Source organism: Lonchura striata, chromosome 24 (assembly GCF_046129695.1).
Source record: "Lonchura striata isolate bLonStr1 chromosome 24, bLonStr1.mat, whole genome shotgun sequence".
NCBI lineage: Eukaryota > Metazoa > Chordata > Aves > Passeriformes > Estrildidae > Lonchura > Lonchura striata.
The window spans coordinates 1,231,204-1,246,855 of NC_134626.1; the positions used below are offsets into that span (position 1 = coordinate 1,231,204).

General features: G+C 51.5%; 1 protein-coding gene across 1 annotated transcript; it reads right to left on the reverse strand.

The window, feature by feature from the left end:
- Nucleotides 1-1,895: 1,895 nt before the first annotated feature.
- Nucleotides 1,896-13,993, reverse strand: ENO1 (enolase 1). The gene is made up of 12 exons (XM_021537776.2): nucleotides 13,891-13,993; nucleotides 10,527-10,620; nucleotides 9,131-9,226; nucleotides 6,916-6,974; nucleotides 6,225-6,294; nucleotides 5,917-6,050; nucleotides 5,545-5,767; nucleotides 3,837-4,034; nucleotides 3,398-3,599; nucleotides 3,147-3,255; nucleotides 2,683-2,741; nucleotides 1,896-2,245 (listed from the first exon to the last, which is right to left on the reverse strand). The coding sequence occupies exons 2-12, from the start codon at nucleotides 10,609-10,611 to the stop codon at nucleotides 2,176-2,178; spliced, it is 1,305 nt and encodes a 434-aa protein (XP_021393451.1). The 5' UTR covers nucleotides 10,612-10,620; nucleotides 13,891-13,993; the 3' UTR covers nucleotides 1,896-2,175.
- Nucleotides 13,994-15,652: the final 1,659 nt, after the last annotated feature.

Genomic DNA, 15,652 nt, shown 5'->3' on the forward strand with positions numbered 1-15,652 from the left:
TTCCCCACTCGGGGCTCTTTTCTTCCTTTGCAAGTGACTCCTTTCAACGCCGCAGCCTCATTAGGGAGAGCCTGAATCCGCTGCAGCTGGAAGCACCTTGCTGATCTGGCCCAAATACTCTCCGAGATGAAACTTGAAAGCTTTCTGTGAGGGGTTTGATGGGACAGGTGAGCACGACGGGGTTGATTCACAGCGCAGGAGGAACACTGGTTCAGTGGCAGCCGACTCCAGCTTCGGGCTCCACAGCCCAAGCAAGGTTCCAGCCCTGCCATTTCCCGGTTATTTGAGTTCCAGCCCTGCTATTTCCCGGTTATTTTAGGGCAGCACACACCTGGTAATTGACCTGTAAGTGTTCTCGCCCCCTTGCTCTGACAAGGTGTGAACGATAATGAATTCATGCCCGGCTCCTTTTGCGGTGTTAAGCAGCACACAGCGCACGTGGAGGGGCTTTTGTCAAAGCTGGGACTGAGCTCTGCCTCCGAACAGAGCAGGATTCCAGCCTGGCTTTCCCCACGGTGATGGGGACAGTGCCAGGCCCTGCTCCTGTCACTCATTTCATCACAGCCTCACTGCCCTTCGGGGTTTGGGCGATTTATGGCAACCACTGACCTGATTTTCCAGCTCCTTTTGCTTCCTGAAGCTTATTAAGAGAAAATCACCAGGTGGAAATAGAGGCCCAGGTAAGGGGGCTGAGCATTTGGACTTCACTTACTGAAGCGCCAGGTGAGGAACAGCCCTATTTGTGCTCCTCAACACAGCTCTGCTAAAAAGCTTCCTAAACCATTCTGCAGATATTAGAAGCTGCCTCTTTGAGAGAAGAAAAATCCCTTGATAGGATTTGTGTGTAATTAGCTGGTTTATTCATTTAACAGGTCTAATTCAGAGATCAGCTAAGTGTGAAAAGTGCAGTGGGCTTCAAATCTGCCACGGAGTGCAACCAACTCAGAGCAAGGCCTGGGCAAAGGACAAATGTGGGAGAGAGGGCCCTGGCCCGGTGCTGAGCTAGGGCTGGTAAATTTGGTATTTATGGCAAAGCTCTTCTGAAGAGCAGCCTGACAAAGGAGATAAACCTCCTAAGGAAACACAGCTGCCAGGTGCCCAGGGAAGGTTGTTACCTTGTTATTGCCACAGCAGAACTGAGAGGATTCTTTGCAGTGGGTGGCGAGATGTGCCGTGCAGCACCGCTGGCTATAAAATCCCAGATCACTGCGAGGGTTTCAAGCACCGCTGGCTGTAAAATCCCGGATCACCGAGAGGGTTTAAAGCACCGCTGGATGTAAAATCCCGGATCACCGAGAGGGTTTAAAGCACCGCTGGATGTAAAATCCCGGATCACCGAGAGGGTTTCACGTTCGGGCACAGCCCCGGTCCGCGCCATGCGCTGCAGTACCTGCCGCGCCCACCGGGGGGCAGCGCTGGGCACAGCCCGGCCGCAGGGCAGCTGCTCCGGAGGAGTCATTAGCAGATCGGAAATTAATGACATTAATGATCTTACTAATCTGCCGCTGCGGAAAAAGGCAGCAAGAACTGGCCTAGACATCCTCTCGCTCACTTGTGTCGTAATTTGTTTTTTTCCTGTCTGGGAATGGGCTGAGGTCACAACTCAGCTCCCTCAAAGTACCCACACAGTAACAGAACCACTCTGGGGACAGAGACAGCCCAAAAGCTTTGATGAGCCCTAAGGTCCCTTCCAACAGAAACCACTCCATGACTCCATGATGCAAAGGTGGGAATCTTTGCTCCGGGACTCCTCCAAATACTTCCAAGCCACACATCGTTGGGTTGTTTGATGCTTTTATTTATCACATGTAAAAACACTACTGTCTCTGTCTGCAGGTACCTCTTGCTGCACTGCAAATCACACGGCTCCAAACGTTGAAGATGAGACAGGCAGAGAAGGGAACTAAAGTGTTTATGCCCAGAATCACAATGTCATGACCCCTGAGGGTGTTAAACACACAGAACACCCCCAGGGACTGTTCTACAGAAGCAGCAGAGCATTACAATTAACAGACCAGAGCTGGTGAAAACACTGGGTGAAGGGATCATCTAGAGGATAAGAGGACCTGCAGACTGGTCTTTTCCTTCAGCTGCCCTTATCTTTCTAGTACAGGTAATTGTGATCTAAGTCAAAATATCTAGTGCCGAATCAGAACAGAGGGGACTCTTCCACACTTAGTTGACACGAGGGTTCCTGAAGTTCCTCCCAGCAAAGCGAGCCTTGCTGCCGAGCTCCTCCTCAATTCTGATGAAGGACAGAGAGCACTGGGTGTCAGCAGCCAGCAGAGAACCCTTGCACTAGCACAGGCCTCACACTCAACACCTGGCCCACGTGGCACTGAAACCCACCTGCTCCTGGAGGTCCTACACTGCCAAGGCAGCTCCCAGCAAGGCCCTGCACAGCAGGGCAGTGCCACACACCTGACACAACCCAAACATCTGAGATGCCTGCCAAGAGAACTGCCTCGTGCAGAGGGCAGCGTCTCAGCCCAGCTCACAGGATGCTCAGTGTGATCTGTTCTGGACCTCGCCCACCCAGCTCCTCCTCAGCCTACAGCCACCTGCAGCCACCAGCACCTCTGGCACGTGCTGCACTGCAGGTGTTTCTGAGGGGCAAAGGCCAAGCTGTGCCCCAGAGCAGCAGCAGAATGAAAGAATGCCCTTTCCCAGCCCCAGGCTCACCTCAGCAGCTGGTTGTACTTGGCCAGACGCTCAGATCGGCACGGGGCACCGGTTTTGATCTGGGGGAAATCACAAAGTTAGTGAAGAACTCCAACTGCCAACACAAAACTTGCTCAGAGTAATGAGCATCATCACAAGCTCTGCTTGGGCATCAGGCTCAGTATCTACACATGCAAACACAACAGGTCCTGGGAGCAATAGAGGTTGTGCATTTGCTATCAGCTGCAGGACCAGGAAACCCCAGTACAGCCACTGGAGCCAAGACCTTTGACACTGCTGGTTAAAGGTGAGTTTGCAAAAGATAAAGTGTTCCCTTGTCACACTCCATTAACAAATCAGCTCCCAGCAAACAGACACAGCAAACCTGCACCCCTGAAGGCAGTGCAGTGTACCATGGCTTTGGCTTCACCCCCAAATTATCCTGGGAAGCAAACAGCCAAACTGCAGCAGCTGCAGATACCAACCTGGCCAGTGCAGAGACCCACTACCAGGTCAGCAATGAAGGTGTCCTCTGTCTCTCCAGAGCGGTGGCTCACCATCACACCCCAGCCATTGGACTGGGCCAGCTTGCAGCTGCAAGAGATCAAAAGCAGCTCACACCACGTCCTTTGATCCAGTGACACTGCCAAGGAGCAGCACAGGACTCTGCTCTGTACATCCATCTCCCCAGTTAAAACCAGCCCCACCCTGGCCCGGCCCAGAGGGCAGAACTTACGCCTGCAGGGATTCTGTCACTGAGCCAATCTGGTTGACCTTGAGGAGGAGGCAGTTGCAGGCCTTCTCCTCCACAGCCTTGGCAATTCTCTTCGGGTTGGTCACAGTCAGATCATCACCAACCACCTGGATGTTGACGCTGCCAGTGAACTTCTTCCAGGCACCCCAGTCATCTTGGTCAAAGGGGTCTTCAATGGACACCACTGTGGAGGGACACAACAGCTTTAGGACAATGCCAGCACGAAGGTCTGGTTTGGACGAGTGGCACCAAAGTGCTGCAGACAAGTGCTACCCACTTCCCAGAACACTGCTGAGAGCCTGAGAGGCTGAGTAAAGCAGGAGCTCTCCATCTCTCCTGTAAGAGGGGCTGCACACCAGCTTCACCTCCTTCAGCAATCAACCTGATTCACCACCGTGTTTCTCACTGACGAGCAACTTACCAGGGTAGTTCTTGACAAAGCCCTTGTACAGGTCAGCCAGCTGGTCAGGAGAGATGTATCTGCTGGGATCATCGGGGGATTTGAAGTCCAGGTCGTACTTGCCATCTCGGTAGAACTCAGAGGCAGCCACGTCCATGCCGATGACCACCTTGTCAGTGTAGCCGGCCTTGGCGATGGCCGTCTTCAGCAGCTCCAGAGCTGCAACACACACAGGTGCTGCTGGTACCTGCAGGCATCCTGGCCCCAGAGCCCTCACTGCCCAACAGCAGCATGTTCACTTGGCAAACAATCTCCCTCACCCCTTCAGAAAGCCCAAAGGAAAAGGTTCTTAAACTCTCCCACTTCTCAACTGACTGGAACAAGATATTACTTTAATACTGCTTTTAGCTTGTAATACCCTTGAGACACCATTATGGGATTCCTAATCTCTTCAGGCAGGACTACATGTCAGCCCAGAAAGCTTAATACTAGATGATACCACATCCTCTTTCAACTTTATGCATGTGGGCAGAAGCAGGGCCTGCACTCTAATCCCTTTTAGCTCCAGAGCAGGTGCTGACCATGGAAGTGTGAGCATCCAAACCCCAACAGCAGGGAGACAGAGCCTGCCTCCAGGAGGAGACCCCTCCTGGCATCTACCTGTTCTCCACCTGCACAAGAGGGACAGAACCACTCAGCAGAGATCTCTGGATACTGCCCACCATGCTACTTTTTGGCAGAGTCCTAACAACCCCAAGTTGCAGGGGAACAACTGAGATCAGCTGGGCTCTGTTTGCAGCAGGAAGCTCAGATCAAGTGTTTTCTTTTGTTGTTGGGTTGGCTTTTTGTTTGGGTTCTTTTTGTGTGGGTTTGGTTGTGTTTTTACAAAACACATGCTAATGTAGCACAAACTGCAAAAGCAGCTGCTGCCAGCAACAAAAATTCCTTGGAATGTAATTGTCATTCAAGGTCATCTTCACTGATGTCTGCAAGGGTACAGACCCAGCAAAGCTGCATGTGACACTGGGACTCAAAGGACACAACTGCTGGTGTTATCTCAGTATACTCAAAAAAAGCAGTGCAGGTCACCAGTCCCTTCCACAATAACAACCAACAGCTGTAAAGTAAAAAGCAACTGAGCCGAGCTCCTGTTCTACTGCCTTGTGAGCAGCTCCTTTTCTGGAGAGGCAGAGAAAGCTCCTCTGGTACAGTTTTTGTAGGAACAGATATTTTGCTTCCCACAGACAAATTGCCTCTCCCACAGGCTCCTGAACAGAACTGTTTGGCCATGGAAGCAGCAAGTGCTTCAGCTTCCCAGGCAAGCCTTCGTGCCTTTCCACACACTACCAGGCAGAGCACAAGCTGTTTTCCCTCTTTGTCTGCAGAAAAACAACTCCACTGATCTCTGACTATTGACTTCTGGAACACCTGCAGTGCACAGAAGTTCCCACATCACTTTTCAACTAGAAGGGCACAAGGTTTCCTTAAGCTGCTACAGGAATGAGAGTAATGAAGCACTGAAGTAAAAACCATCCTGTCCAACTACAAAAACTGATGTCCAAGGGAATACCTGACCACATCAGTAGAGCATCTTGGGATGTCTGCCAGGGTAAGAAACAGTAAAGACAAAGCAGGAAGTTCTACACCTTTGATCCCATTGATCCTGCCTGTCATCAGTTCATTCTCCAGCTATCAGTTCCATCTCCTCCCACACTTGGCTCATTCTCACCTTCTTTGTTTTCCAGGATGTTGGGGGCAAAGCCACCCTCATCCCCCACGTTGGTGGCATCCTTGCCATACTTTTCCTTGATGACGTTCTTGAGGTTGTGGTAGACCTCTGCCCCGACACGCATGGCATCCTTGAAGCTCTCTGCCCCCACGGGCAGGATCATGAACTCCTGCATGGCCAGCTTGTTGCCAGCGTGGGAGCCCCCGTTGATGACGTTGAAAGCCTTGGAGGAACCAGGAAAAGCCAGGTTGGAACATGTCAGGGGAACGTGGTCACAGCCCTTACATCACACTCCTTGTACTCCAGAGCCTGATCCAAGAGCACCAGGCTAAAGTCAAACCAAGGCCTAGCCTGCCCCACCCAGGCACTTACGGGAACTGGGAGAATGACCTCTGGATTTCCAGCAAGGTCAGCGATGTGTCGGTACAGGGGAACACCCTTCTCAGCAGCACCAGCTTTGCACACAGCCAGAGACACACCCAGGATGGCATTAGCACCAAATTTGGCTGAAATGGGAAGAAATTGATTAGAGAAGTGTCTTTATAAAAAGAGACTCACAAGGTTTGAATTATGGCAGTGCACAGCACATGGCCATGCACTGGCTATTGGTTCTGGTAAATAGAATTCTATTGACCCATCTTTATCTTTTCATCCCTCAGTGCAACACAAAGCCCACTCACATTTGTTCTCTGTCCCATCCATTTCCAGCATCAGCTTGTCAATCTTTTCTTGTTCCACCACGTTCACATTCTGCAGAGGGAAGCAAACAAAATGTTTGACACCAAGCACAGGCCCACAAACCCTCACCCACCCACCATGGCACTGACACCCCTGGCAGGCACCAACACTTGCTCAAGGGCAGCCATCAAGAGCTGAGCAGACCAATTCCTGTCACTATCACACAGCAGCAGCCCGGGGCTGACAGCTGAGCTGGGTGTGCCATCACTTAGGTCTGCACCAGTCTTTGTAGGCCAGGCTTGGTGCCCACAAAGCACAAAGGAATCTCATTCAAGCAGACTTTTCTAGATCCTCTCAGACTCTCTTCAAGTCACCCTGTTTGGATAAAACCTAGCCCCTCCTCTCATTCAGCCACTCTTCGAAGCATAAATCAGCTTGTATCCTAGCTGCACCACTGCAGCTCCCAGGGGATGAAGAGTTTCTGCACACTACAACACCAGGTTGCTGGAGAAGGCTTCATTACATGTTAGATGTGCACTCATTAAGTAAATTAAGTAAAACCATTGCTGTGGTCAGTTTGTTCACATGCACTCCAACACACAGGCTTACACCCCCCAGGTGACACCCCACCAGAGGATGGTTTGGACACTGCCTGGCTGTAGGAGATGTTAAGAGAAGACAGATTGCTCCTACCTTGCTAATCAGTGCAGGTGCAATCGTTTTATTGACGTGCTCAACAGCTTTTGAGACACCTGGAAGGAACAAGCAAATCAGACACAGGTCAACACACAGGTTATGCAGGGATTAGTAGGGGAACATCCAGGAAAACCACCTCATGCTACCCCAGCCCCAGTCCAAGCTGAGCCTATGGCCAGGTGAGAACACAGAGGCCCCTGGCTGGACTGGGAGGCACATGAAGGATGCATTGGCTAGGACTGGTCCAGGAATGCCAGGTTAGTCTGCCAGGCCATGCACTGGAGAGACTCATCCGAGTGCCAGGGCTGCACATCCATTACCTGTGTGCACAGGGCCGTGGCCAGGAACTCGTTAACATATTTAACAGCTCTGGAGACACCTGACAGAAGCAAAATGGAGTCAAGGCGCAGGTGACAACTCGCAGCCAACCCCACAGGAATGCAGCAGAGGACACAGAGGCACCAGGCTGGCACTGAGCACTAGAGACAAAGGGCTCAAAGAGCAGAGGAAGCTGTGCAAGGCTCTGTGTGGGCTCTCCACCCAGCTCTCCAACTCTGCCATCACAAACCTCAAGGGCCTGAACCACAGCTTTTCAGGAAGGTTTTAGGATGGGCTCCCCTGCCAACTCAGAGAACCCAGGAGTGAGGGGAGGGAAAAGGTTTCTCTAGAAGTTACTCATGCAACAGCTCAGGCATTTCACTACCTGTTACAGGTTCACTATTTTGTAACACTGCTGTAGCATCACTTTATTTACTGTGCAGTGTTTGAAGACTTCCAAAAACCTAAGCTTCAGAATGATGAATGCTATTTGACTGCATCCTAAACAATACTAATTGCTTTTCCAAGTGGTCCAAGTCTGCAGACCTCTATTACAAAAGGCCTAACAGCTATCTGCAACTCTTCCATTTGATGATTATTTTTTCATAACTCATGTTATTTCCCAGCTGACAAAGCCCTTCAGCCACAGCCTGTTAACTACAGTGTAATTAAATGTCATTAAGAACTGTCCATAGGATCAGACTTAACAGGTCTAAGCACACACATTTAGCACAGAGGGGTAAATACACATTTACTCTTTGCAAGAAAAAGTGCCCTGGGTAAAGAGCATTAAGAGCCTCAGGTTTTTTGGGACATTCAGTCATCCAGGCATTTATTCTCTGTTAAGGTATTAACAGCCATGAATCTCCTAAGACAAGGCTCTCCAAGTTCAATTTAGTTATCCACTTTAATTGCTCTTTCCTAATAGGCAAAAAATATTTCAGCTTCTTTTCACCTGCCTGGCAGGGAAGTTCAAAAATAATTCTCTCTTCCAGCCAGAAGTCAAGATGATTGCTCACACTTCAGAGGCATCACCAGTGCTTTTAGAGCAGCCAGTTAAGAAGAAGCCCTGACTGTCCAAGCTCTCAGAATAATCACAAGAAGTACTACTGGGATGTTTATTAGGTAATGACATCTTGTTTGCAGCTATTCCTTCTCACCCATACTTGTTCCCAAGCCAGCCTGGTGACTGCTGGGTTTAGTTCTTTTCAGAATCCACAGCCAGTCTCCAGACAAGTAAAATATTACACCACCAACACAAACTTAAGTATCCTGGCTACCTGTAATGGCAGACAAAAAGCCAGAGTGACTGAAGCCACTGTGAGGTCTGAAATAGAGGCACCTTCCAGGACTAGCAGTGCAGAGCTGCACATCCACAGTGGACAGAGCTGGCATGAAACCCCAGGTTCAGGACTGAACAAGCTGGGATCTAAGGAGTCTGCAGTCTCAGAGCTGACAGATTTAAGGGCTCTGGGAAAATTCGGGCTATGAAAAGACCTTGTGACTAACTGCAGGATGACTGAGGCTGTTGGAGCTGGCAGTTTAGATGCCCTTACAGCACTGGCAAAGCACTCTGCCACACTTCCACACACAGTGCAAGAGGAGGGGGTAACAAAGTACAGCTGGACACACTGTACCAGACATTATCACCCGGCTGGGCGTGCCCAGCTCCACACACCCACCCGTGCAGCTGCCCTGCCCTGCAGCACGACGCAGCTGCACTGCTGGAGGCAGCCACCCTCCAGGTTATGGCCAGGAAAGCAACCCAGCCACTCTGCTCTGCCTGTGGCCAGCTCACAGCCCACGCTGCTGCCACTCCCTGCCTGTCCCCTCTGCCCAGCTGCCAGCACAGACAGCAGGACAGGAGCCCAGCAGTGACAGGGACCAGCTTTACCTTTGCCCATGTAGCGTGTCTTGTCATTGTCACGGAGCTCCAGGGCCTCATAGATTCCAGTTGAGGCACCACTGGGAACAGCAGCTCTGAACAGACCTGTTCACAACAGGAAAAAACACCTTGGCACACTCGAACCACTAAACATCCCCAGCCAGACACCATCCCAGCCTGTCACACACTTCCAGCCCTGCAGCTGCGAGAGGGAGTCTCCAAACCACACCTCTGCTCACATACACACTGATCCCACAAGGGCTTTCTGCTCATTTACAGCATCACCAATTTATCAGCATCTCCCTCACGCTGATCAACAGCAACCTGACTCCTCCTCCACTATGCATTTCAAGAGTTAAGGAAGGCATCCATCCCCCTTCCAGAAAGGATAGCTGAATTCACTGCATCTGCCTTTGAGCTCAGGCAAGGCAAGCTCCTAAGTTCTTCTAGGATATGGCAGAAAAGGGACAATTAGGAGACCTATTTTGCTAACAGGAGTCCTGAGCTCTTCTGACAACAGCAGAGCCACTCAGCCAGCCCATTCCTTCAGCCAAGGATGCTGAACTTGGAGCAAATTTGCACACTGGAGCCTGCTCTGGGGTTCAGGATGCCAACTTCAACCTTCAGTCTTTCCCTTATCCCACTAAATCAAAGAGCTTAGTGGAGGCAGTCTCATTAAATGACTGTATTAATCTTTTGAGGCAGAAAGATCAGCTCTTTAGTCAGTGTATTACAGCCATTGTGTTTGCTCATTCCACCAAATCACATTGGTATGAGGTTGCACAATGCTTTTGTCAGATCCCATCAGATGTGGGATGAACAACTAACAAACCAAGGGAAAGTCCTACAGTAATTAAAAATATAAGATGTTACATGTGAAAGCCCAATTAGACAAGTTCTTTAGTCATGCCTGAGTACTTAGGCAGAGGAGAAACCATTACCAAAAATTCAACTGTGCAGCAGCAAACTCTGTCATTAGAGAAAGCCACTGCAGACAAATTAAGAATTAAACTGCAAGTGTACTCATATCGTGGGGAGCACTGACAACCAGGGCCATGAGCAGCTGCTCCAGAACAGAGCTTCCAGGTGCTATCCCAGTTTATGCTGGGGCAAGGGAAGGAGGGCAGGTTTGGAACAGCTCTCCCACAGTTTAGGCTGTAAGAAGCAGCACCCTCCAAAAAACCCTGCACTGTCCATGCCAGGAACTCGAGCTCGGCAAACTCATCCAACAGAATGAGGCAGAGGCTTTTTCTGCAAGACTCACAGCAAGTTCCAACAAGTTTTATGTGTGGAGGAAGAAGTCAGCACACTTCCACTGCTAGAACAGGACAGGTTCTATGCTTCTGCCTGCCTGGGGTTCTATCAGCTCTAAGCCAGGGATGAACAGCTGCAGCTGAGGACTCACCTTTGTTGGTGTAGAGGTCTACCTCAACAGTGGGGTTGCCACGGGAGTCAAAGATTTCACGGGCATGGATCTTGGTGATAGACATCTTTAGTACCTGAAAAAAGGAGCTTAGAATTAGTCATTGAATGGTTTGGGTTGGAAGGGACCACAAAGCTCAACCCATCCCACACCCTGCCATGAGCAGTGACACTTTCCACCAGACCAGGCTGCTGGATGAGCCTCATGCAGCCTGGCCTGGAACATTCTCAGGGATGGGGCAGCCACAGCTTCTCTGGGCAAACTCTTCCAGTGTCCCATGACTTTTATTATTAAAAAAACAAAATCACTTCCTTATGTGCAAGGGACAATCTCTTGATGTTTCCAAATGACCTCAACTGCAGTATCATCAGACCCCAGACACAGCTGCAGGAGCAAATGACAAATCTAAAGGAACCTCACCACGTCAGAGCAGCAAAGAGCTCCCAAAACAGCAACTCTGCTATCTGTCAAGAGTTCTTTTTGCTAAGAGACCAGGGTGCAATAGCTCTCAGCATGCAGAGTGCTCTTAGTATGCACAGCACCTGCTCAGAGCCAAACGGAACCAATGACCAAAGAGAAGAAGCCACAGCTCATTAAAAACTTGCATTAATAGTTACACCCTGTTGAGAATTTACAGGAATATTTTTTCCTCTTAACTTTTTATCTTAAAAGGAAAAAAAAAATCCCCCTAGTCTTTTGGATACTTCTTTTTTCCCTTCTTACATTTATCCACTTCAGAAAAGTGCAGCCAGGGAATTCTTATGTAAGCCCAGGCACATTTTAAAAATCAAGTCATACACATGCCTGTAAGCCATCGACTGGCACCAAACCCAGCCCATCTGCACAGAAGAAAGCTCAGCCTCAGAAGCACAACTATCTGGAAGCTGGTTTCTTGGCAAGCCAATGTGGGTGGCAACCCTGTTTACAGAAATGGTCATGAATCCTTCCACAGTTACTGCAAAGTTAAAAAAACATGACCTTAGAAATGCTGCTGCTGGTTCACAGTCTGTGAGGGGGTAGTTGCACACTCTTGTTCCTCCCCCACAGCAAACTCTGCCCTCCCCAGGTCAAAAGCACAGGCAACCTTTGCTTCCCCCCTTTTGGCTTTCCCTGTCCCTTCCAGCTGTCCTGCCCCTGCGTGCTGTCTAAGATTTCAGTCAGACCCCCACACTGACACATGATCTGACTAAAATATGAAACAAGACAGCTTCTTCAAGCTGACCTTCATGCTGCCACTACCTAGCTTCAGTCAGTGAACACACAAGCTAGAAATAAATCCCTGCAAGTCTCTGCTTATCAGTCCCACCCACACTTAGCTCTCTGCAGATGCACCGAGCAATGGCTAACAGGAAGAATGCCCACTTATCCAAAAAGGCTTTCGGAGTTTATCACCTGCTAAACCTTACTTTCATTTTTAGAACCTTGGCTTTGCTACAGAATTTGAGGTGGCTCATTCTTTGAAAGCACAGCCAGTTTCCAGGACGTCTCAGTGCAGTGCTACAGCTGTTTGTTGACCTTCATGAAGGAGGCACTTCAGGAGCACACACTGCAAGAACTTCCACTGGGAATGCCTGTGAGGTCAGACATTACTCCATCCCTGACAAAGGACCACAAGTCCCTCCCTTCCCTGCAGAAAGAGGCATTTCACAGCACTGCATTACCCTAGAAATCCATGATGCTCCTTATGCAAACTCTCCACTCCTGTGTTCAAGAAACAATTCTCCCTTTGAGCTATAGGGTAAAACTGATGCTGTTTAGCTCACCACGATATATTCTGCCTCAATCAAATCAGTCAACTCATCCAGAACACAAGGGTCAGCCCGTGTGTGCACAGGTTTAACCACAGAAATGCTGACTGAAGGCAGAGAGGACAGCAGCACTGTCTGCTCAGACCTTTGTCCTGTGCCAAACACGCAAACAGCCCGGTGGTATTTAACGAGCACACTGCCTTAAACCTTTTCCTGCAGCATAATCTGCTGACAAGGTCACTGTCTCCCTTCAGGGGAAGCCACACACTCCAGCTTTCCTGGCCTGGCCTGCCCAGGAGCACCTAGAACCCCTGCCAGCTCTGAGGACCTTCTTCACTACAGCTCAAGTCTAAGAAATCACCACGTATTCCTCATCTGACCCTGCACAGGGAATGCAGTACTCTCAACTAGAGATCACTCCAATTGAAAATTATTTCCAAAGATGTTTTATAGGCAACCCTACTACCAAAATCTGTCCTTGTGAGCTATCTTGCAGCCACACTTCTCTAAAATCAATACAGGGTTAAGGCTGAGCACTGCAAGCATCTGAATGGAGATTTAAAAAGCAACACTAAAGTTTAGCCATAGAAATAACTGCCCTAGTGAGTGTCTTATTACAGGCATGCCACATTTATCAGTGGAAGCCTCTCTTGACACTTAAAGGTCCTTATGACCGTAACTCTCATACCACCAGTGCTCTGAAAAAAGCTGAGACCTTTGAGTGCACTCTATGAGATCCCAACGTATTAATTCCCCTGCCAAAGCTCTCCCTGAAACTGGACAAATGTGCACATTCCAACCCTGCTCCTCTCCACTCCACGGGGCATTAATCCACCTCTACAACATGATCCAACGGGTTCTGAAGGATGCAGACACGTTCAACCACTTTCTCTCTCTGCGTTTAGTAAGATGGAGGCCTGAAAGTGCGTTGGCTCAGCCTGTGGGCTTGGATGACAAACTTCAGTACTTCCTGCCGGCTCAGACAGCCACGGCCCTACCCTGTGACTCAGCAGGCAAGTAACGGAGCAGGAGAAAGCCCAGGGTCCTCTCTGGCAGCCCTGCACGAGGCAAGATGGTTAACAGGCAGCTCTTTATCCACACCTGCACATCCAGCTGCTGCTCCCCACCAACGCTGCCCTGGGGTAACCAGCACTTAAATACCCGCTAAGAGACCTCGGGCACAGATGCTAGCAAACGTTAAATATTTGAGATGGGAAGCTAAAGGACATCTACTAAAGAGGGGAAGGTCCAAATCACCACACGCAATCCGAGAGCTACTGTTAATGATTAAAAGAAAGAGGTTAAACGCTGTCTTTGAGGATGCCTTGACCCACCGCATCCCCCTGATTCTGCCCCCGCCTTGACCCACCGCATCCCCCCCGCTTTTAACCCCCACCCCCGCACACCGCCGGGGCTCAGGCCGCCGCAGGCCCTCCCTGCCCCGCCGGCGCTGCAGGGCCACACAGCAGCCTGCACCCCCGGGGACCACCGAGCCTCGGCCCGGCCGGGGCTCCGCGGCCGCTCCGAGGGGAGCGGATTCCCTCTCCGGAGAAGGGAAGCGCGGCCTCCGGGCCCGCGGGGCGAGCCGCCGCACTCACCGCTGTGCCGGCAGCCCCGCTCCGCAGCCCCGCCGCTGTCGCCGCCCCGGCTCCGACTGAGACCCAACGGCCCCGCGCGCACCCGCCTATAGCCGGCCTCGCGCGCAGGGCCCGCCCCGCGGCCGCGCCCATTGGCCAGCGCCGTCCCCCGCCGCGTCCCGATTGGCCGCGGCCGCCTCGCGCCAGCGGCGGGCTCGCGTGCGTGCGCTACGTGCGGCCGGGCCGGGGCCTCGTGGAAAATCCCCGCGCGAGGGGCGGGGCCGGCGCGGCGCATGCGGGCGGGGGGAGCGGGCGGGACCATGCGGAGCGGGCGCGGGGGGAGCCGTGAGGCGGGCATGGCGTGAGGGACGGGCGGCGCGGCTGGGCACCGGCACCGGCACCGGACACCCGCCTGTCCCGCAGCCCTGCCGTGGGCAGCCACATCTCACACTGCCCCAGCTTGCTGCGAGCCCCGTCCACCCTGGCCTTGGAGGCTTTCAGAGTTATCCTCCATCCAGAGTGCCATGGATGCCCTGTGCCTCACCACCCTCACAAGGAATTCCTTCCCAATCTCCAAACTAAAGCTGCCCTCTGTCAGTTTGAAGCTATTCCCCTTGTCCTGCCACTGCTCGCCCTGTGGGCAGTCCCTCCCCATCTCTCTAAGCTCCCCTCAGGCGCTGTAAGGCCAGGACAAGGGTTCTCTCTAGGCTGAACAATCCCAGTTCCCTCAGCCTTTCCTCACAATTGTGGCCAGTTCTGGGCTCTGCAGTGCAAGAAAGGCGAGGAATACTGGAGAGGGTCCATGGGGGCCACGAATTTGGGGTCGAGCATCTCCCTGATGAGGAGAGATGAGACAGCAGGGCTGGGGCTGGGTGGTCTGAGGAGACTGAGACGGTGTGGGAATAACGAGTAAACCTGGAAGGAGGAAGGCTGGAGCGGATGTGTGTGTTCCAGGAAAAGGTTAATTACAAGCACAATAAATATTCACTCTGATTTTGAAGTGAGTAACCATCACACTTCCTGGAGGGGAGAAGGAGCACTAAACGTGATGGCTGTGACAGCTCACACCAGTGTGCCAGCTGGAGCACAAACTTTTCTGAGTATGTAATAAGTTGGGCTGTGACACCTCACACCAGTGTGCCAGCAGGAGCACAAATTTTCCCGAGTGTGGAAAAGTTGGGCTGTGACACCTCACACCAGTGTGCCAGCAGGAGCACAAACTTTCCTGAGTGTTCTGGGATAGTGGAAGCTGTCCCTGCCCGTGTCAGGGCTGGGATGGTTGAGCTTTAAGGTCCCAGCAAGCCAAAGCATTCCGTGTTCTATCTGTGGGGATGTGGCAGTGCCAATTCACCCTGACTGCACCAACAAAGCTGTTTTATTGCTCACAGATCAGTGAAGTTCGTGGTGCTTCAGCCCTGCCTCGCCCTGTGCCGGATGTACCTTCTGGGCACATTTTTCTTTCCTTCCTGAGAACATCCCCTCGGGACAAGCTTAAAGTCTAATAAAGAGCAGAGGAAGTCTGCAGGATTGACCTTCCCGCTGGGACAGCAGCCTCTGCAGAGGGAGAAGTCCTGTGCCAGCCAGGCTGGTTTGTGACAGTGCCCCGTGTCCCCCATGCCCACTGCCTGTGGGGCTTTTGCCTTCCCTGCACATCCCTGTGGCTGCACAGCCATGAATCAGGTTGTACCCAGCTGAGATAAGGCACCACTGGGCAGGGAAAGCCCTTGGAATTAAGCTGTCACAGGTAGATAATTCTTTGAAGTGCCAGCCCCCCCAAACTGCA

Coding starts and splice junctions, on each gene's coding strand:
- ENO1 (XM_021537776.2), bottom strand. CDS start 10,611: ATGTCTATCACCAAGATCCATGCCCGTGAAATCTTTGACTCCCGTGGC. Junction 6,975..9,130: donor GACACGCTACATGGGCAAAG/GTAAAGCTGGTC, acceptor TGTTCCTTCCAG/GTGTCTCAAAAGCTGTTGAG. Junction 6,295..6,915: donor CACCTGCACTGATTAGCAAG/GTAGGAGCAATC, acceptor TTCCCTCTGCAG/AATGTGAACGTGGTGGAACA.